This window comes from Carettochelys insculpta, chromosome 11 (assembly GCF_033958435.1).
Source record: "Carettochelys insculpta isolate YL-2023 chromosome 11, ASM3395843v1, whole genome shotgun sequence".
Classification (NCBI taxonomy): domain Eukaryota; kingdom Metazoa; phylum Chordata; order Testudines; family Carettochelyidae; genus Carettochelys; species Carettochelys insculpta.
Window position 1 is genome coordinate 42,478,856 of NC_134147.1, and position 23,655 is coordinate 42,502,510.

Sequence of the window (23,655 nt, forward strand, 5' to 3'; positions counted from 1 at the left end):
CGTGCACTCTGTTTTGCTGTGTATGATGAAGAGTGTGCCTAGCAAATTTTAACTTGATTTCTGTAGCAGAAATATTCCTTCTGGTTGCTCATTTCAGAAGAAGAAATATGTACATTCTTTCATTTCATTTAATTGCTTTTTCTAGGATGCCAAAAGTGACTTTGTGGGATGGTTATGCCCTTAATTATTGGCCTGCATAAGAGAATATAGGTGGCCCTTTAGGCCAGGCTTTCTTAGACTTTCACCCTTCGGCTAAATCCTATAATGAAATTAAATCTAATAAGTAACGCTGCTCCTGTAAATTCTCTGATTTTCATCCATAGCTTTGTTTTGCTAAGCTAGGGCACATTATAAAGAGTGGCACTGTTTATTTGATGTGAGGAGACAGTATATTGTGCAGACTTCCTTGGCATGAGTTGAAAAAACAATAAGTAGTTGCTAATGTAGTGCCAGTGCCTTGGCATTGGCAGGGAAGAGAGAAACATAGCTGAAGAGATGCTTTTTGTTGAGTGTTTGAGGAACAATTTGTTTTGGGTCATTAGCAATCTCTCTGTGGGAAGAAGAAAAGCAGACTAGTATAGTTGCTGGTAAAAGTTTAATTTGAAAAAGTAAAAAGAAGAAACAGAAATTACTAGTACCACTAAGAAACTGATGATAAACACAAAAGAGACATTTCCCAGCTTACAGATGTTCTCAGAATATTGTGTGGTGGAAGCTCTCTTTCTCTGTAAACATCTTCGTCTTATTCCTTTTTGTGTTAGCTGACCTGCTTGAAATACTCCAGAGGAAGACGATTTGGTTATTCCCTTTATCTGAGTGAAAGATATTGTCTTCATTTAAATGATCAAATCTAGAAATCAGACTTCCAATTTTCAGTGGAAATTAATAGAAAAGGCACGTCCTGTATTTTCAGATTATTCAAATAAATGCACACGAACTGAATTTAGTAGAAAGAGTAGGAAAGTGTTCTTACACAGTGGATTTCCAAAAAAGCTCTGTACGTAGTGTAAAGATAAAATGTATTAGTTGCAGCTTCCTTTCTCCCCTTCAACATGTTGCTTCTGTACATACATATCTGCAAGGAACAAGGGGATAGAAACACAATGGCTGGATTTGGCTGAATAGTGCAAAAAATTCCGATGAATATTTGTTTGAGCTTTTAAAGAAAATTGCTATTTCTTTAAATAGGACCCCTGTTGCGTTTTGCTTTCCATGGACGTTCACACCAGATAAATAATCATAATGCTGTCTCCTCCAATCAGGGAAAACAGCGAATACTATATAACTTGTATAACCAAACTCACCAAAACAGTGTTGCTCAGATCTCAAGGCAGAGGGATTTTTAACAAAGAAACCACCAAAAAAAAAAAAAAACAACCCAGCAATGAATAAATCACATAGAATTAGTCTGTTCATTTATTCGGTGAAGAGGAAAAAAAAATCTAAATTCAGTGAAATGATTGTTGCGCTCTCCAGTCAACAACAATAATTTGTATCCGAATGACACTTGGGGGTTCATTTGCTTTTCCCTGTAGCATGGGGCATAAGTGATTTGCAGGTTTAAACTAATGTAAACGGTAGATTCTCTGTAAAACCTGGACTTTAAATCATGATTTGAGAACTTCAGTAACTCAGAGGTTAGGCGAATATTACATAAGTTGGGTATGGTTTTTTAGCCTGCAGTGTACAGAAGGTCAGGCTAGATGATCATGGTCCCTTCTGGCCTTAAAGTCTCTGTGAGGAAGAATATCAGGTTGCTTAGATGCAATGTGATTAGCACAGTATACATAAGCCTGGGTGCTTAGAATAGCATAGAATAGAATGGGTAATTTTTTGTTGTCCAACAAGGAAATGTAGAAAGATTACAAAGCGTATAAAACATTTTAATGTGGAGCTTTGATAATTTCTCTTCAGCATGTATATGCATTTTGTTGTTGTCTGCTGGGTTGTGCATCAGTAGCAAGGGACCAGTAGCCTGTTTTGCATTTCTCATAGTAGGTGGCACCTGGTTCTATGTGTAAAATCATTACCCATTAGGTGTCTTTAGACATTTCAACAAATTAGCATAATCTTGATGTGTGTCACGTACACAAGATTTCTTAAAGCATATTGCAGTAAACAGTTCACTGTACATTTGGTAAAAGCATTTTGTAATAATGATTTATCTAGGTTTTATGAGATTTCCAAGCAGACATACTAGCACTACTTTATACTACTAAGTGGAGATATATATGAAAAGTACAGAACAATAACTAGACTGGTATGCCCTCCTTACTCAATGGATTTTTTTTTTTGAGAAAACGTGGGCATTTATAGTGATGCATATTTTTCTAATTCTCTAAGGCCGCTTCTACGCATGGCTTGGTAATGAACAGCCCAGAAGATGCTAGTGAGGTGCAGATGTAAATTTTCCTCACCTCAATAGCATGCGACCGTGTGAGTCGAAGTCCAGAAGGAGCTCTTCTGGACTCCAGATTAGCCGTGTAGACACTCAGCCTGCGGGGATCCCCTGGAAAGAAACCCTCCTTCTGGAAGCCCCCAAAATTTTGAGGAAGTGGGGGCATCTGAAAGGAGGGTTTCCTTCCAGGGGATCTCCGCAGGCTGAGCGTCTACATGGCTATTTTGGAGTCTGGAAGAGTTGCTTTTGGCGTCCGAATCACATGGTCGTATGCTAGCGAGGCATGGAAAATGTACATCTTTTTTACATTTTTTCTGGAGGAAGGGGCATGTATAGAAGTGGCCTCAGTGTCTGTGTGGAAAGATACTGACTCCTCCAAAAAGATGCTTTATTTCCAATGCAGACTCAGCATCTTGGAGCTAATATCAATTTACAAGTCATTCAGAGTATTAATATCACACTTCAGTATCAGGCTCCAAAATCTTAAGTGTAGGGTAAAATTTCATCATTGTATGTGATAGCTGAATGGATTTTGTATCTCCAGAATAACACTTGATATAACGAAATTTTTGTGCACAGAAAATAAAAAATAAAAGGCAGCTAGATAGCAATATTGTACTTCATTTTTAAGAATAAGTAGTGTTAAAGATCAAAAACTTTCTAGCATTAGAATAGTCATGGAATAGAAAATTAAGTTTGTTATAAAAATTGAATTCTCAAATGTAGAACAGGCTCTTCCTGCTTATGTGCCTACAGAAGTATTTAAAGAATGGCTGTGCTTCTTAAAATTGGTATTTTTTAAATGAACAGAAGTCCCCTTGGTTCCTGTAGAACTTGGCAGCTATTTTATGAGTTTACATAAAATTCTCTTATGACACCCTGGAATTTGGGATTCTGGTTATCTGAGCAGGCAGGTCTTCTTATCCTGACAGTTTAAAGAACCTGATATCTGCGCCTTTTCTCCAAGCAGCCCAAAAATTAACATTTCTAATATATGATCCTGTATCAAAAGGCCATTTCAGATTTCCTTGTGAAATTAGACTTTTAACTTACTGGCAGATCATGAGAAGACTAAATATTAAAGCAAGAAAATATGAAGTTATCAGGATGGCTTTAAAAAGACCGCTTTCTCAGGATATTTATTAATAAAACTTTTTGTGGAAAATTAAAATAATGAAGCTTCACATCTTTCCTGTTAAGCAAAGTAGAACAAATACAAGCCAAAAACCAAAAAAGGCAGTCATGTAGCATTTAAAGACTAACAAAATAATTTATTAGGAGTTGTCGTGGAACAGACCCACTTGATTTGAAGAAGTCAGTCTGTCCCACAAAAGTTCATAGTCTAATAAATTATTTTATTAGTCTTCAAAGTGCTACATGACTGCAGGCTTTTGCTTATTTGTAGTCCCCGATAGCAGCTGCTTGAAGTGCTTGGGGAAATCACATGTAAAAGAAAAGCTGTCACATCTCTTAAGAATTTTCGTGCAAGAGCTCAGAAGAAAAGCAGCATGTTTGAGAGGGCCTTCTCAGGCAGGCTATTGTCTGCCTGGCCTTGAAACCATGCCAGCAGGATTCCACTGCCAATATTTCAATCTCAGTGTGCAGCACACCCCTGCACTCGGTTCTACCAGGTCCTGCTCCCCTTCCTTAGTGCCCAAGAAGAAATCTAAGAAGAGTAACCAGCAGCATGCAAGAAAGACCAAAAGTCATAGGGAAAAGGACTTTGTTTGGGCCACCCACCTGCCCTAGAACCACACAAGGGTGCCCATCCATGGAGCCTTCTAGCCCACTGAGGGATCTGCAACTGTCTCCAAGGGTCCCATGCTCTCGGTAGAGCTGCCAACTTCCTAGGCCCTCCTGGCACTCAGAAAGCAAAGGACTCTCCTTCTGGACTAGGCATCACATGGCTCCCTGCAAGGGCAAACCAGCCCAGAATATCCTCCAAGAGGGTGAGCAAATGCTGTCATTCTCTGTCGCTAGGCCCTAGATCTCCACATCAGTGCAGGTTGCCAGTTTGCCACTCAGATTGCCAGCACGGCATTGCAGGTTTCCGCCTACTTGACAAGGTTCTTCCAGAGACATGCTAGTCATCAAACGTTCCCCAGTGTGGAACTGTTTCCCGCTTCTGGCACCATTCTACTTATTCAAGGCACTGTGCACTCACAGTGATGGTTAGCCACCAGATTGAGGTGTCAGTGGCCCCACTGTGGTCACTAGGATCTGTCCACAAAATACAACTGGAAACCAGAGTTGAGGAGCAAGAGCCTACCCCAAAACCTCCTTCCCTCATGGGGAATGTAGCCCAGGGTGGTCCTCTGGTGATCCAGAGGAGACTGTTGTAGGCCCTACTCATACTAGTCTATCAGCCAAATTCAAAGAGCTCCAAGCTCTGCTCCAATGGGTGGCCTGAGATTTAGTTTTGTCAGTGGAGGAGATGACGAAGCAATCTGATGCCATGTTTAATGTATTGTTGACATCAATCTCCATGCGTATTGCATTTCTGATACACCATGGAGTCCTAAAGATTGCCAAAGTCCTCTGGCAAATCCCATCCTCAACTCTGTCCTTAGTCGAAATATTGAAGAAGTACTTCATCCTAGCCGAAGGGTTTGAATACTTGTATGTCCACCTTCTCCCTATTTCTGCTATCAGTGACAAAGAGGGCAATGCAGTTCTACCCTCCAAAGTATAGGGGCCAATAGGCTGGGTCTTTTTGAAGGAACATTTATTCCATGGCTTCCATTATCCACTGTTCCACCCCTCTGTTGGACTTGCTGGCAAGAGCGAAATTTGAGAGGTCAGCACCTAAATACTGGTACGTGAGCGCAGCCCTCCAGAGGGCACCATGGCTGACCCTACAGATACTGCTAAGGCAAAAATCTCAGACAGCTGTGCATGTGAGCACATGCGGACCCAGGACAGGAAAGATGTGAGCAATACATTTCGAAGAACAGTTACATTTTTTATTTCTGAAGTTGTGGAGATTAATATTTTTTAGTTTGTGGGGTTTGATGGTTTTGATTCAAATAATTCATGTTACTAGTATGGTGTTTTTACCACCATTGACTTATCTAATTTAATTAAACAGCCTGGGAGTCAAAGGGAGTTGGGCACTGAAGTTTAATTTAAATTCAAGTGGAAACTGAACTCCTAACTCTCTGAGTACCTTTGGAAAATCCCACCAGTAGCTCTTAAACATATCACTTAGCTGTGCTTTAGAGATGTTTCCATTAACATTTCTCCCTTTTTGGGCTTGTAGCCAGACAAAGTCTCCCCCTTACAAGCCAGCTTGCTCGCTGCCCCCCCCCGCCCCACTGAGGAGCACACAGGGCACGGAAACGGCTGCTGACAGCACAGTCTTTGATGCCCTCATTGAGGCCCAGATGTGCTAGCTTATCGTGACCCTGAGAAGCAGAAAGTATAGATAAAAGGCTTAACAGGCCAAATTGTCAACATGGGTGGGGGGGGACCCTCAAGAAATCACCCCAGCTGGCATTGATCGATATGATGCACACACACAACAATCCCAGAAGGGGAAGTGCCCCGCCCACACAAAAAGAATGTCCTGTACTCTCAAATTGCTTATCTCCTGTCTTACAAGTGCAAATTAAGTAAGAAATGCCCTTGTAACAAACTGGCGTCACAAAAGACAGACCAGTACGATCTGGCACCTTAGATGAGAGAGAGAATACATAACCCAAAAAGGGGTATAAAAGGTGGGCCCAGCAGAACTCTAACTTTGAGTGCATTCCACCAACTACCTGCTGGTCGGGTCAGGTGATTGCCTCCCGAGGTCCACAACTGGGGACGCTCAAACTCGTATTCGTCTTTCCGCGGAACTGAGTGACCGATCCGGCTTGGCTACGCTGGTATCGAGAGACGCAGAGAGGGTAAGATACACCCATGCTAGGTCTCCGACTATTTTGTGCACAGCTAAAGAATTAGAGCTCTGTAACTAGACGTCGTTGTGTCAAGATATCATTGTGTTAGATGGTAACAGATATCTTTGTATTGGATTGTAACGTAACTTGTTAACACCTGTACTTTGCTAGCATATAAGAAGTAGACAATAGCCTTCTGTAACCACACGCTTATAACTGTAGCTTAAATAAACTTGTAACTAGTTAAGCTCTGAGCCTGACCCTGTTATCCTTTTGTCATTACAACACAGCCGGCACAACAAAAAGAACTTTAACCGTTTGGTTACTACAGCCTGGCCATGGGTGAGAGTGCTAGGAGCTGCCTGCTCTAACAGTAAAAAAAAAAAAACTGGGTTGTTTAGGACCCAGGGGAGTACCTCACTGCACATTACCTGGCCACCGGCTAACAGGGCTATGGAAACTTAGCCTGAAGATGCAGATGAGAGAGAATGGGACCAAGAGTGTGTGGATCAGGTGCCTTTTGACTGCTGGTTTTGCTTGACCTATGAATGGAGCAACTGACTCAACCATTTCAGATATACAAGTGAAAATTCTAACTGCAGCAAACCAAGCCCATTCTCCAGACCCATGTTTGTTACATTAACAGTACTGATAGGCTGATGACCTGTGCTTAGCATACTGGCTTTTTTGTTTCCCTTTAGAGCAGACTTGAATAGCAACGTTTAAAAGTAGAGTAGTTTTCTGTATTAGTTATTGGCTTTCTTAACTCTAGTTTTCTTTTGTCTGTCTGTGAATAGTTGCTTGTTTGAACAATTCCTTTAGCTCTGGAGATGTTTGTTGCAGTAAGCTAGGGAGACGGGGAAGCAAAATTATTCTGTGGGTCAAAATTTCTTTCCAGTCAAAGGTCCATAAACAAATAAGCATCTTTCCTCTCTTGTGCCCAGTTGATAGAGAGTAACTTCATTTAATTTCTGTCTTATTTTTTCCTATTCTGTTGAGAGGCACAGACTGGCAAAAGGTAAGTGCATTCTTCCTCCTATGCTTATTTATAGAACATTAAACACGTTTGCAAAAGTTTCTTATTTATAGTTGTGTAACCTTGAAATCCCAGGAAGCATTATTCAGTAGAATACACCCTACAGTTAGACAGCATGGGTGTACACGAGCCGTACATTTAGAACAAATATGGGACCTTTGGCTTAATTTCAACAGAGTTCAACCAGCAGCTTATTTCATTCATTAAAAATGGCCAATTCATGAATAGTGGTTTACACAAAGCCTTAATCTAAAGAACTGTTTAGGTAATTGTTTTATAAGCAGCCCAGTGTAGTTAGGTCATTGCCCTCTGATACTTGTTTCTTAGGCTAAGTCTACACTTGGCAAAGTAAGTTGCCACAGATACACAGTTCTAGTTCTGGCAATTGTGTAGCTAGTGTCGACATATCTACACTTCGCTAACTTGACCATCTCTACTGGAGAAGGTTGATGGGAGAGTTTCTCCTGTCGACCTTCCTTACTTCTCACACGCAAACCCTGAGAGATCAATTTCGCACATCCTTACTAGATGAGTGAAATCAAACTGAGCAAGATGGAACCTCTTTTCCTTCTAATCTTCTCCATCAGTCTATGGCTCTTTTCACCTATGGGTGGAATAAATTTTATGTGCACCGGTGAATGTCTGAATGTGCACCACCAGTGGAAACAAAATCCTAGTGGTGGGTGATCTGCTAATCAGCTGGGCAGCATATGAATTTCTCTTGAGTGGCTACACAAGTGCCCAGCTTACAGGGAGCACTGATACACAGCACTCCTCTGCTTAAGTTCTAGAAACACGTTCGTGAAAGAAAGCAAAGCGAGTGCTGAGAGTCTCCTTAGACTGTATAGCAGTTGCCATCATCTGTATTGGGGTTTTTGTTTAGATTGATTGGATCCCTCGTTTATAATCATTAAATATTCTAATGTAAATGGCTATGTCATGGAAATCACTGATATAGGCATTGAGAGGTTCAAGAAGAAAGAGGCTAGTGGAATATTTGGTGCCTGTAACAATAAAACTGTAGCTGATTTAAGACCGTATTGAAATATGAGCCACTATATTCTCTGCCAGCAGTGCATAATGGTGTAAAATTTTATCTGTTTATTCTAATTCCTAATTGCTCTTTGGATTTTATGACATTTAATACTCCCGGATACAGCAACAAATTAAAAAACATGATGGTTAAATCTCACCAGCCAAGATATACCCATTAAAAAGATTGTTTGTTTGCTTTTTCCCTATGTTAATGTTTTAGGTGATGGTTGCGGAAGCTTTAAATATATCTAGGGAAACCTACTTTGCAATTTTGATGGACAGAGCTTGCAATGGACCTGTGATGGTTGGCAGCCCACAGGGGGGAGTTGACATTGAAGAAGTGGCAGCTACCAGCCCAGAACTTATTTTTAAGGTACTAAAATAACATTGTAACGGTATTTCCAAATGAAAGAAGTTACAATCGATAAATAAATGTTTTGTGTAACTAGATAGGGAGATGAGGAATGTTCAACGTTTTGTTGCCTAAACCCTAAACCTCTTTTTGTAATCTAGGCAAAGTGTTAGTGAGACAAATGCTCTAAATTTCACCTGTTAAGCTTCACCTATACATGAAGTAGTTTTCTAAATGTTTCTTGATATGTTTCATATTTCACTTCAACATTACCATGATTACCAACTGAAAAAAGCTACACTTTATTTCAAAAGTGGACTTTATCATTTCTCCCTCTACTCAGTATCAGTTTACCTCTTACACCTCATATCCTGTTGTGACTGTTGAAGTGTACTGACTTTTGAGTGATCAATAATGCATTTAAGTATTTATAATACAGGTTGAACTTCTCTAGTCCAGCACCCTGGGGACCTAACCAGTGCTGAACAAGAGAATTTGCTGGACCACAAGAGGTCAATATTATCTAGGAGCATTACCAACGCTTCCACTGCTACTGGGCTCTTAAAATACAGTTAGTAGTAAATTAGACCAAAATAACAGCACAGAACACTGAAAGCCAGGGCAGGTGGCTCCAGGCAAGCTATATGGGACCATGGGAAACTTGGCTATATCCATGATAAGTAGCTGTCTTGCCAACTAAAATCATGCCAGATTATAGATGTTGCTGGACTAAAGAAGCTCAACCTGTTTTTCTTTGGCTTTATAATGAGTAGGTAAGCTATTTGTTTGGGCAAATAATTGATGCAGACATGTATAATGTGTGGGGGTGGGGGAAGCAGAAATATTTAATGCATATTTTGAAATTATATAAACTTAGTAATATTACTGGGCAGTAGTACCACTGTCTTGGAGACTCTCCAGAAGATGTCATAAAAATTAACAGCCTAAATATTCATCAACGCCATCTGTACAGTAATTAAAAATGAAAACTGGTGTCAGATTGTCTTGTCAGCATGCCACCCTGAAGAATTATATAGTTTTTTTTGGAAGGACTGTTTTATAGATGGTGTGATAATTATAACATACCCTATAGGCAGCTGCTATAGCCTCAGTCGCCGAGAACTTTGGCAAACTGCCATACTTTAATTACTAATTTGCAAATATATAGTACACATTTTTCTTCTGAAGTTATAAATCTCCACTTACATTGAATATCTTAATTCTCTGGATGTGCGTTATTGTAACAGGAGGAAATAGATATTTTTGAAGGTGTGAAGGACAACCAAGCACTGCAGATGGCAGAAAATTTGGGATTTAAAGGAGCTTTACAACAGCAGGTAAGTTGGCAAGGAAGGGCTGAATTGTCTTCGGAACAAAGATGGTTGAGGTGCCAGTTCTGCTAAGTGATAATACCTGCTGAATGGCTCTGTGAGTCTCTCTGAGTCATGTCTAATAAAATTTTGTATCTTAATAAACTGAGATGTATTAGTTGAGCATAAGATGTATTGCCTCCCTAGAGGCGGGTCTGGGTGCTAACAAAATTGATTGGTCTCTGAAATCAAATAGATTTAGTCCTTGGTCCTGAGAGTTCCAGGGGGTGTAATGGATTTGCCCTCATAAATCCCTTTGCTGGATCAAGTTTTTAATATCTCAAAGCCAGTATTACTGGCATCAACAGACTGTTGTTGTTTTTCTTCCTCGTAACCGAATAACATTTTACTTTTTAAAAATGTGAGAAATGATCAAACCAAGGCTGCCAGTTTGCTAAAAGAGGAGAATTTTCAGTGCATCAGCACTATCTCTGTTCTGTGGTAGGATCTTATATAGTACAGGTGGCACTTCCTAAACCAGCACTCTGGCCTGTCAAAAGTTGTGATTTGGCAGGACCATGGATGCTTCTGGACCAGAGAGCCTGGGAGCCTGAGGGCAGGAGAGCTGACCAGGGGCATCTGCCTCGGCAGCCCGGCTGGAGACAGCACTGAGCCCTGTGGCAGTTGCATGGAGACAGAGTTGGAACACTACGTCAGCTCCACAAGCAGCGTGGGGATGGGAACGGAGCCACAGCAGCATGGGGCTGGGACTGGAGCTGGAGCTAAAGCAGGAGCCGCGCAGCAGACCTGCAGTGGCAGCATGGGGCCAGGGCTGGAGCCACAGATCTGCTATGGTAGTGAGGGGCCGGGGCCAGGGCTGGAGCCACAGATCTGCTATGGTAGTGAGGGGCCAGGGCCAGGGCCACGCCCCGTGGCAGCAGTGTGAGGCCAGTCCACACTGGCCCATGGCAGTAGTGCAGGCTAGGGCCAGAAGTCAGCCCACAGCAGAATGGGGCTGGGCTGGGGTTGAAAACCGTCAGCAGCCCCACAGGACTATTGTCCCACAGGAGCCAGGGGCTGGGGCTTGGATGCTGGTGGCAGGGAACATCCCCTGTTCAGGCAAATTCTCTTTGGGTTTAGGTCCAGTCAGGTTCCTGCCATGCCAGACAAGGGAGGTGCAACCTGTATGCAATATTACTAGGGACAGTGCTTGTGTGAACAACTTTGTAGCTCAGAAACGGATTACTTGGGTTAATGTTAATTGGTGTAAAAGGCAGCCTATTAAGCTCTTTCTTCACACTATTCCCCATAATATTAAAATGCTTTTCTGTGGAATCTTTGCATTTTTCATACAGCACATCTAATTATTTTCCATCCTAACTGCAATTAACAAATGCATAATCATTAAGTTGATTACCTCACATTTAAAGTTGTAGCAGTATTTTCAATGATAATGAATGATGATATCGACTCTTTCCACCCTTGCAAAGTTACAGTACTTAATTAGTGACAACAATACAGGGGTTGTTAAACTGAACCATCGTATATATTTCTTTCCATGTGCCATAACCTCTTTAATGGGATTTACTGGAGTATGGAAATGTAATGAATAAGTCAGTAAATAAAAAGGTCCATCTGTATAGCAATTATTTCTAGAGTGCGATTCTGTGATGTACTCCTAGAGCTACAATGCAGCAGGAGTAGACTTCTAGAGTCTATAGTGCAGAAAGAATGGCTGCAGCCAGTCTTCAAGCCAGGGGCTAAAACTGACTCAGACTTTTGCTTGGGGGATAAAAATAGCGCAGTATAGATGTTTTGGAGGATTTGGACCGAAACCTAGTGATGGCAGGTCCCTGAGCCCAGGCTCCTGCCTGTCCCTGAATATTATCCATGCAAGATTAGAGCCTGCAGCCTGAGCTCTGCAGGCCCGTATCAGCTGACCCAGGCCAACCACTTATGTTTAAATGCTGTGTAGACATACCTTTAGGATCTCAGCAAAGAACTTTCACCCTGAGGGGCAGGGAGCTATATCCTCTCTAATGCTTTTTTTCTGTCTGAATAGAATAAGTTTTCTTATGTACACCAAGGCTTGGGGCGATGTGCACCACCAGTAGAAATACACACTGTGGGCGCTCTGCTAATTAGCTGGTGGGATCTGAATCTCTCCTGATTGGCCGTCCATCTCTCTGCTTATGGGGAGCACTGGTGGGAAACTCCCGTGATGTTTAGCACATTTGTTTCCTCATAATTCTGGGCTATTCTATAACTTGCAGGTACCTTATAGACCACAGTGCTGCCCAGGTTCTCCATAGTGTAGCAAATAATGCCATCATCCTCAGGATGCTCTGCCTGCTGAGGCTTGCAGGAAATAGCTATAGATAGAGTAGTTGTCTATGCTGAGGCCAAGTCTGCACTAGGAAACTAAGTCAGTTGCAGATATGTAATTCTAGCTACAGGGATTTTTGTAGCTAGAATCAACTTATCTGCAATAATTTACCTGGCTGTCCTCACAGAGGAAGGTCAACCAGAGAATTTCTCCAATTGATCTCCCTTACGCCTCACGTTTCGCAAGTAGTACAGAGGTTGATGCTGACCCCGATAGGTTGATTTCATGCATCCCTACCAAACGTGCCAAACTGAACTCTGGAGGACCAATCCTGAATGGGTCGATTCTTCTGGGATAGTGTAGACATAGCCTCAGTGTCTGTGCTGAGGACTCCTGCCCAGAGTCCAGGCTTTTAGACAAACCCCTCCCTTGTGGTGCTTCTGCTTTTTTTCCTTGACATACAGCTCTCAGAGTTTGACAGGCCTGCTCACTGATACCTAAAACAGGAGCATGGCTAAACTCTGCTGCAGTAATTACTTTCCAGTAGTTAATGTTACTTGAGCTACTGTTTTATTTAGTATAGTAATAAATTCACTTGCTTGCCGAATGTATTTTTGTATTTATCTTGATTTAACGAACTGCTATTAAAGTATCAGTTACAGAGGCACAATTCCTTGAGAGTCACCCATTGAACTGAGAGCAGAGCTTGGCCCATTCGGTGTAGTCCTGAAGAAAGTGCAAATAGATGTGCATACAGAACACACTCAATTAAAGCTTGGCAAATATCTCGGAATGAAATTTGCATTGGCTGAGTTCATGAGCCTTTTGAATTCATTTTCTGCAGATATTTTAACTGAGCAAGTTTTATTGGCAGGAATGTTTTTAGAAACTGAATTTTATGCTCATATTTGTAAGAAGCAAATGTTTAATTCAACGATGAGTATTCACACTGGAAATCTGATTCTAATAATTATGCCATCATCCAGTTAGGAAGCCAGTTACGTAGTATATTTTTATGCGTCCAATTAAAACGGAGGCAGATGGTAGCTCCATTACTAAATACTGGTAACGAAACTGCTTGGAAACAGACCACGGAATAAGAATAGCCTTTAGAGATTATTTGGCAAATATTTAACAAATATGTGTAAAAACCTGGAAGTTGGTACCGATACAGGATAGACGTAAATCTCAACCATTCGCTCAGCGTTACACTACTGTAATATTTTGAGATAACTGTCCATCAGTAGTTAGTATGGATTTTTATTGGGATAGAAGCAATTTAAAAGCCAATTTGATTCCCTTCCTTACTTTCCAAAAGATCCCAAATGAGTGAGTCATAAGTTTTTGGTTAAGTGAACCACTGACCAAGAACCAAAGCTTTGGAGTTTGTCATTTTAGGGGTTCTAATCTTTCTGCTACTTCATTGCAACCAAGAGTTGAAATATGCAAATTAATTTCAAGTGGGAAGGCTGGTTTACCTGAGATGTCATGTTTCCAATGCTTAAAACTTGTGGAGCAGTGAAAGAAAATAGTACTTGGGGACTTAATATTCTGTCATGATTATCTTACTTCCCGTCACAACTTCAGAGAGATGGAAAGGCAAAAAAGAACAGTGGGGAGATTGTTTCTACAGGGAAAAGTTGCATTTTGATGTATGAGGAAGATTTATATTTTTTCTAAACCGATTCAGCAATTAATCAGCACTCATCGAATTCACATTGCTTCTCAGTTTCTGAATTTAGACTCACATCAGCATAAGTACTTAACTTGAATAACAGCATACTGGGTACAATATATTCATCATGAAGTCTTGTTTCTGTTAACAATGTCTTCATTTTTACTGAAAATCCCCAATATGTATATCATGAAGATAGCATTTTCAAGATACTTATCAAAACTCTTAGGCTTTATTCTTTATATTTTTGGTTGGATAACACTCTATTAGAAGGAAATACTACTGTAAGTCTGTAATTGAGAACTATAGTAGTTTTGTACCTCTTAAAATAAGAGAAGTTTACTATTGCCTTTTTGTGCATGATACTAACTAGTCATTTGATCAAATTTAGGCAGCAGGTCAGATAAAGAAGCTGTATAATCTTTTCCTGAAAATTGATGCTACGCAGGTTGAAGTGAATCCATTTGGTGAAACTCTGGAAGGGCAAGGTAAGAAATAGAAGAAAACAAATGAATATATTAGAATTCTTTATGCAAACTGTACATTAAATTACATGGAAGGTGATACCAGCTGCTTTGCATTAATTTCATTGCATAATTTAATTTAAGCAATATTCATAAATGTTCCCATGGTAGCTTTTAACATGTCAGTTCCTATTGTGTCATTAAAATACTGGAAGCATCAGCCTCTACATGTTGTTTGGTGAGAGTAACTTTTTCTTTCATTTATACAAATTATTTTGCTCATGCTATTGGAATTGGTGGACTAGAGACGGAAAAAGTAATTATTTTAGGAGTTCATCTTTGAGTGTACAGGTAAGTTAGACTTACAGGTGCATGACTACAAAAGGTATAAGGGCATAGGCGAGAGGAAGCTGTGTTGGAATAATGGAGTTCACACCTGTCTGTATCCTTTGGGAAGGTGAAGGATGGTGGAATTGCTTCCCTTGTATAAGAAGGGATGGCTGCAAGATAAATAGGGAAAGCTGCTTTATTTTGCACTTCTTCTGTTGGTTGCCTTACTTCTGATACAATAACCCTTCCTTTTTGGACACCAGCTTGTCTTCATGGCAGCTTGCTGACAGGTGAAATACATTGTTTATATTGCCTCCAGACTTACTACATTTCTTTACTACAATCAGAGGATCCTAGGGCTGGAAGTGACCTCAGAAGGTCATCAACCCAAAGCAGGTTCAACCCTAACTAAATCATCCCAGCCAGGACTTTGTCAAGTCAGGGCTTAAAAACCTCCAGGGATGGAGATTCCACCATCTCTCTAGGTAACACATTCCAGTGCTTCACCACTCTCCTAGTGAAATAATTTTCCCCATATCTAACCTAAACTTCTACTTCTGTAACTTGAGACCACTGGTTCTTGTTCTGCTGTCTGTCGCCACTGAGAACAGCCTCTCTCCATCGTCTTTAGAGCACCCCTTCAAGAAGCTGAAGGATGCTATCAAATTGCCCCTCAGTTCTTCTTTTCTGCAAACTAAGTAAGCCCAAATACCTCAGCCTCTCCTACAGGTCATGTGCTCCAGCCCTCTAATCATTTTTGTTGCCCTCTTCAGGACCCTCTCCGATGCAGCCACATTCTTTCTATATGGGAGAGGAGTGGGGGTGCAGATCTGAACGCATACTCTAGATGTGGCCTGACCACTGCTGAATAGAGGGGAAAAGTAACTTCTCTACATCTGCTGGAAATGTTCCTCCAAATGAACCTCAATATGCCGTTAACCTTCTTGGCTGCAAGGCCACACTGTTAACTTATATCCAGCCTCTCATCCACTGTAATCCCCAGGTCCTTTTCTGCTTCACTGCTACTCAGCCAGTCAGACCCCAGCCCATATCCAGTGCTTGGGTTTCTTCCATCCCAAGTGCAGGATTCTGCACTTGTCCTTGTTGAACCTCATCAGATTACTTTTGGCCCAATCTTCTAATTTATCAAGGTCACTCTGGACACTATCCCTAACATCCAGTGTATCTGCCTGTTCCCCTAGCTTAGTGTTATCCACTAATTTGCTGAGGGTGAAATCTGTCCCCTCATCCAGGTCATTAATAAAGATGTTGAACAATACCGGCCGTAGGACTGGTCCTTATGGCACACTCCATTTGAAACCAGCTGCCAACCAGACACTGAGCCAGGGATCACTACCTGTTGGGCATGACTGTCTATCCAGCTTACTATCTACCTTACAGTCCATTTATAGAAAAACAATCCATATTCCCTTAACTTATGAGCAAGAATATTGTGGGAGACTGTATCAAAAGATTTGCTAAAGTCAAGGTATATCACATCCATTGACTTCCTCATGTCCACAGAGCTGGTTACCTCATTATAGAAGCTAATCAGATTGGTCAGGCATGACTTGCCCTTGGTAAATCCATGTTGACTACTCTTGATCACTTTCCCATCTTCCAAGTGCTTCAAAATGGATTCCTTGAGGATTCTCTCCATGGTTTTTTCTGGAGACTGAGATAAGGCTGATTGGTCTACAGTTCCCTGGACTGTCCTTTTTTTTCCAATCATCTGGGACCACTTGTGATTTCCATGAGTTTTCAGAGATAATGGCCAAAGGCTCTGCAATTACATTTGCTAATTCCCTCAGTACCCTTGGATGTATTAAATCTGGACCCATGGATTCATGTATATCTAGCTTTTTGAAACAGCTCTTAACCTGTTCATTCCCCACTGAGGGCTACCATCTCCTTCCCATAGTGCATTGCCTAGTTCAGTAGTCTGGGAGCTGACCTTGTCTGTGAAGACAGAGGCGAAAAAAAGCATTGAGTACTTCAGCTTTTCCCACATCATCTGTCGCCAGGTTCCCTCTCTCATCTAGTAATGACCCCACATTATCCTTGATCATCCTCTTATTGTTAACATGCCTGTAGAAACCCTTCTTGTTATCCTTCACATCCCTTGCTAGCTGCAGTTTCAATTGTGCTTTTGCCTTCCCCTGCATTTTCCAGCAGTATATATTTATACGCCTCCTTAGCAGTCCATCCCAGTTGACACTTCTCATATGCATCCATTTTGTATTTTGGCTCTCCAAGGATTTCCTGGTAAACCAAGCTGGTTGCCTAACATATTTGCTTTTCTCACTGCACATTGGGAGGTTTGTTCCTGTGCCTTCAATAAGGCTTCCTTAAAATACTGCCAGATCTCCTGAACATCTTTCCCCTTTGCATTAGCTTCCCAGGGGATTCTGCCCATCACTTATCTGAGGGAGTCAAAGTCTGCTCTTCTGAAATCAAGGATTTGTAGTTTACTGCTCACCTTTGTTCTTTTTGTCAGGTTCCTGAAATCCACCATCTTGTGGTGATGTTGTAAATGTGTTGAAAATTATAGTTTTGAAACAATGGCACGTTGGGTTTGGTGCAGAAGAAGAGTTAGTTTTGAATTTAAGAAAAGTGGTGAAGGAAGAAAATGCATGAATTCTGTTCAACAGTTCCCTAATAAGGGCACAAACTGCTGAAGTCTTAGGTAAACCTTCAGGACACAGCTGAATGGAGCAACGGCATCTAAACTGGCAGGAAGAGCAGTTAGAAGAGGATTTATCTCAAGAGTGGTGTAACAGATTGGTGGAGAGGAAACTGAAGAGGGTATGGGGTAAAGGGAAGAGGTTATGGTATGGGTCTTGTCAAGTGGAGCATATTTGGAGTGGTGTGAACTACAAGGGGTGGCGCAACTCAAAGCTCAATCTGTGTTTCCGTGGAGTCAGGAGCAGCAGAGTTCTCATTCACTTCAGCACGCAGCAGACATGTTTGGCAAAATTCAGCCTTTTTGCTGTAAAACCAGGCTGGAATTTTTTAGAAAAGGAGCAGGATTTGTTGGGTGGTATCGTACTATTAAAACAAGATATATTATCAAAATAGAGTATGGCATCCATGCCCCTCTTTGTGACAGCTAATAATGGGTGTCACATATTTCACAAACATATTTGCATTTAGGTATAAGATTGCAGGTTTCATTTAAAAGCTGCTATTTAAATAGCTAAAGACATGTGCAAATAATAAAGGCTTAGAACTCCATTAGTCAGCCCAGATCACTTTTAGAACACCATTAGCAGGCCCAGATCGGTGTGTCATCTGCACATGAAGATAAGAATGGCCATGCTGGTCAATACAATTGTGCATCTGGTCCACTGTTTCTTAAATTATTCTGTGAACAACTCGCAGATATGCCTCAAGCCTTGGGAAAAATATATTGATGGGATGTATTTTCTGTTATTAAAACCAGATACAATGTTACTACTTCATTGCACACCTGATTGAACTACTTCATTTTGGTTTTGCTGTATATGTTACTGCTTGTTTCTTTGGTTTTCTTTTGGACTTAAATTTTTTTTAAAAAGTTTTCATAGATGTTCTGCATTAAAAAATATTGTTTGGTGTTCCATGGTTTTAAAAAGTTAAGAAACACTGATCTAGCATGTTATCCTGTTTCTTTCCTTGGTTAATGCCAGGTGTTTCATAGAGAATGAACAAAACTGGGCAATTTATCCAGTGATCCAATTTGTCCCAGGTTCAGGAAATCAGAGATTAAGGGACACCAAGGCCGTGTCTACACTTAGAGAAAACTTCGAAATAGTCATGCTAATGGCCATTTCAGAGAACACTAATGAGGTGCTGAAATGCATATTCAGCGCCTCATTACCATGCCACCAGTCGCGGTGCTTCGAAATTGCCACTTTTGGCTCCCGCCCGGCTCGTCCAGACAGGGGTCCTTTTCAAAAGGACCCCGCCAACTTCGAAATCCCCTTATTCCTGTCCCAACTTCAGAATCCCCCTATTCCTTCCACCCTGACCCTTAGCCCCTTCCCCAACCCGCCTGACCAGGGATTACCTGGGGCAGGGCACAGACAGCAGCATCCTCCACAGGGGGCCACCTCTTTCCAACCGGCCCCCCCTCCACTTACCACATGGAGCTCTGCTGTGTCCTCCCAGCCCCCTGAGACCTGCTTCTCTGAGAACATCTGGGAGCAGAGACCTCCCAGCCACCCTTGGAGAAGTGTGGTGCAGCCAGCTGAGAGGCTGTTGCTCGCCCTGCGTGGTGAGTGCAGGGCGGGCAGGGGAGGTGACCCCCTGTGGCTGCTTGTGCCTCTGGTTACCCACGGCACCCACACCCTGCCCCAGGTAATCCCCCTTCCTGTCCATAAGACAGCTGGGGCAACCGCCACAGGGCCCCAAAAGCACGGAGCCTGAGGCAGCTGCCCCACCTCATCCTATGGATGTGACGGCTCTGCTCCTACTGTAAGTAAGATCTGGATAGTAATGCTGTGGCAACAGGGGGCTGGCAGGGGCTCTTGTTAACTGCTAACCCGGGGGTTTGTTCAGGGAAACCTGAATGCTTCTGCTAAAAGTGCTGTAAACAGTAATTGGGAGCAGGTATAATAAAATTCATCACATGGGTACTTATATTCATTGTAGGGTCATTCATCTAAATAAGGATTTAGAGAGACTTGTAATAGATAAGTGTATTTACATGCTTACTTGGATAAAAATATGTACCTGTGGTTACATTGGGGCTCACTCAGACAGGTTTGGAGTCCAAGCTGGAACAAGTATCAGCAATAAAGAAGCCCATTTATCGAATGTGCCCTGGAGCTCCCTGCTTTTTTATTTCCAACGCTATAACCATTCTTCGCTTTGCTACTTCCTGTTGTCCTCCACTGCATTAATCCAACCACACCTTCCAACAGAGTGTCCATTTTTATAGAGCCTGTCCTATGCTTTCGCAGCTATTGATAGTCCATTTCCTAGGATCTGTCAAAGAGGCTGTCGGAGAGGTTGAGCCTGGCAGCTCTCATGAGAGGATTGTCATGGGGCTTGTTGGAGCATACCAGTTAACTCTCATGCTGTCTGGAAAGCATGTCAGTTCATTTTCATTAGTTTCTTAAACAGCACCCATCACCCTGGTGTTGGAGAACCTACCAAAATTATGACAGCTGACTGTAAGGATATATTTCTTCTTTGTCTGTTCCTTCCAGTTATCTGGGATTGAATACATGTTTTACATTTATTATGTTGATGTGGAAAGGCTAGATCAGAGAGGGAATCTTATACATTTTATTATTTAGATCATGAGGTTAGTATGATTTCTTCCCAGATTTAATCTTTTGTCCAGTTGGCCAGCAATCTTTTATGCATTAAATGAAACACAGGAAAATTGGGCAGAATAGCAGACAGTAAATAGTGTGTTCCTGTGCTTTAGATTGAAATTCTCTTGGTATTAATGACAACTAGAAACTTAAACAAACAAACCAAAAAATCTCACACTGGTTATGTGTCATTGCAGCTAAGTTGTTTTTGTACATGGTTGTGGACATTAACATGCACGGTAGTATGGTGACATTTTTAAAACAAACATCAGTAGAAATAATTTGCTCATTGTTCCATTTGACATTAATTCAGAGATTGAATTGTAATCATGATCCAGCATCTGTTTGTTTTATAAATATAATGAGCAGTAGTCAAATAAAACTGAGTCAGAAAAATATAATTAATGACCAAAATTTATAAATGCTGCTTTGATACAAAAAGCATGTTTTTGGTGGTGGTGGGTTTGTTCATTTTGGTTTTCTGTTTTCAAAAGCCCTAAAGTATTTTGTATAGATTTTGCTTTTGGAAAACAAACAACTGAATTTCAGAGTGGAAAATACAATTTAAGGATTTTAATACTGTATTGGATCCTTGTTTTGTAGTTCATCTAAGATTCACTAATGACACAGTACTGGATTAATGACCTTTCATTTATAAATCTTATTTTGCTCAATAAATTTAAGTAAAATTTCTATCAATCAATCATAACTTTATTAAGCTTTCCACTGTTTTATGAAAGTTTTCTTTCCTTGGTACAAAGCCAGGACTAAGGGGAAAAAAAAGTTTTCTAGAGTATTTCCTACCATAAGCCAATTTGTGAACATAAGGAGGAGTTCTGCCCTCAGGAACCCCAACAGATTAGACTTTGCTTGCCTTATTCATGTGTATAATTCTCTTGACTTCACTAGAATGAATTGGAGTAAGGTGAGCAGGATTTTTATTTATGTGAGAGCTGCGTAGTACTGATGTTCTGTGATACACAAAAAGTCAGATTAGATGATTCAGTCGTTCCTTCTGGCCTACAAAATCCATGACTCTGAGCTTTTCATTGACTAGAGTGGTTTTGCATAGTCAAATAATTTGAGTAAAAACAAGGTATTGAAATAGATACTGATTATGACTATCTTAGTTGCCTCACGTCAGAAGATAGTGTCTAAATTCTTTGGATAGGTATAATGGGGTCTCTTTAAGAGTACAAGGAGGCCAAAGATCCCATTTCAAGGAGTTAGAATGAACACAAGTCCAGGAAATGGCCTGGTGTTAAAAGAGCGGTTTCAGTTCCCGAGAATTGTGGGTTGGATGGGAGGCAAAAAATAGGACACTGTTCTTTTAAGGCCCTAGATCAAGAGCCTAGTAGTGTATTGTGACATAGGGTTCCCTTTCCTTCAGGAGAAGGGAGCCAGAGCCAAAAGGCCAGATGCCTGGGAAAGACGGCTATGAGTAGTGACCCAGTCAGTTGCCCTGTGTAGATGGTAGAAGAGCTAAAGGAGATACAGAAATCTTTGGATGAATTGTTTGGAACTTTGTGCAGGTGTCAAACTTGCCCCAAGCACAGGTTGATGAGACTTTTGAGTGAGGTTGTAAAGGTCTCTGAAAAGGGAAAACAGAGGGAAGCTGCTGCGTAGGGAACTCCAGCCCCAAAAAACTGCTCAGGAAGTGGTAGCCTTGTTACAGTAGGATTGGGTTGAAAAGGGATTCTCATATTAGACCTTTACGGAGTCTTGGTATCATCAAACGAGGAAATTAATATTGTAAGAGGCTGAACTCAATTACCAGACTGTATGTATTCCGCATGTTAAGTATTTTTTTAAGATTATATTTTTTTTTTTTGATTTTTTTTTTCAACTTAAGGTAGAAGATGTTAGGGACAAATTCTCTGCATGCCAAACAGGCCTGGAGTTAAGGATTGCTCAGACAGTTTGCTGCATCTTTAGTTTTTCACAGCATGGACCTTTTCTTGCTGTAGACGAGAGCTGAGGTGAGAACTCAAGCATAAAAGGCTGCGGTTGTGCCGGAATCTCATGGGAGTCTGGAAGCAGAGAGGCCAGCATCTGATGCTAGGGGGACATATCTAGCTAGGAGCTGAGGCAGAGTGAAGGTGGCACATAGGCACTGCAGTGGGGTAGAAGGAGCATTAGGAAGCTGACCAAGAGCAGGTATTGATGCTCTTGAACAAATCTTGCTGTGCAGCTGGGAGGGTGATTGGGAGCCATGTCAGTACTTTCTGCTGATGAAGTTCAGGGCAGGGAGGGAAGAGGTGAGTAGATGTAGCTGGGGCAGCAGCTGAACTGTTCAGGAATGACAGAGGGTGCAGAAGGTTGCCAAGCAGGGCAATTCTGCAGGGTAATTGCGGGTGCCACACCGCCTTCTCCATAGTCTTTTCCCACTCTTCTGCACCTGGTGAGCAGGAGCACAGTGCCTGCAGGAGACTCCTGACTAGCAGAGGTGCAAGGAACTCTCCCTTGCCCCATTTTCCGCTTGGTGTACTGCAGAGGATGCCTGCAGCATTTCATCCTTTAAACACTCTTAAAACAAACCCACCGCTGTGCATGTCCAGGTATGTTTGAATAGCTTATTGCAATTATTCGTCCTGATAAAATACAGCCCAGCACATGAAGAGAGTAGGTTTGTGTCAAAATGACAATTAATATGGGCTTATTACTTGCTGCTTTTCTTTTTCATGTGTGTCAATTTCTGTTATGTAACACATTGTCCTGTGTGTTTCCTTTTGTCTTATTTTATAGCATATTCCAACTTTCAATACTTATTTATTTATTTTTGTTCTTGGTATAAGCTGTTTGAATTTGCAGCTCCCGAAATCCTTAACTTCAGAGAAAAGCAACAAAACCTCTCCATGAATATACGTATTGAAGTTTTCTTTGATATTTGTTCTGAAGGAAGATTCATTTGTATAATCTCTCATGCGTGTAACAATGTGCTTTTGATGGTGCAAATTGTTTGATAAATATTAATAGGTGTTTTTCTCCTGCTACTTCATATGTAGTGTTGCCTTCTGTTAAAGATAAATGTTCTTCAGAAATAAGATTCTATTAACGTGACAATGTTTATGTCTAAGGGAAACTTTAATTGGAAAACCAAGGGCCTCTGAAAACTGGTTTACTCTGGGTCATTTTATTAATTAAGCAAGGTAACATTTAAGAAGGGGAATTGGTTATATGGTTCTGATGTTGGTATAGGCCCTAATTCATTGCTAATGAAAATGAATGCATTGGTAGTACATTGGAAAGCATATTATTGACGTCTCATATTTCTCATTCTGGCTGATTCCCACATGCCATACTCGCATAATTTGTATTAATAGGGTAAGATATTTGTTACACATGCACACTTGTTCATAGTTCTCCAAAACTGAAGTAACTGACACTGGTCTTGATCTGTTATAATTTTTTCCAGTATTGATTGTGAATCAAAGGCAGCAAATTCTTTGATTTGAAAGAATGAAAACAAAAACTATTCCATCAGACAATCAGACTGATACTTTCCTATGTGGTATTCTTTTTCCTTTGTTTCATGTGTGTCTGTG

At 41.1% G+C, this 23,655-nt stretch overlaps 1 protein-coding gene across 1 annotated transcript in view; it reads left to right on the plus strand.

The window, feature by feature from the left end:
- The window catches only part of SUCLG2 (succinate-CoA ligase GDP-forming subunit beta), a 228,037-nt gene that overhangs the window by 109,838 nt on the left and 94,544 nt on the right, over positions 1-23,655 (plus strand). The window contains exons 5-7 of the mRNA XM_075005590.1: positions 8,571-8,723; positions 9,950-10,039; positions 14,405-14,501. Coding sequence (XP_074861691.1) covers positions 8,571-8,723; positions 9,950-10,039; positions 14,405-14,501 — 340 coding nt within the window. The remainder of the gene's footprint in view (positions 1-8,570; positions 8,724-9,949; positions 10,040-14,404; positions 14,502-23,655) is intronic.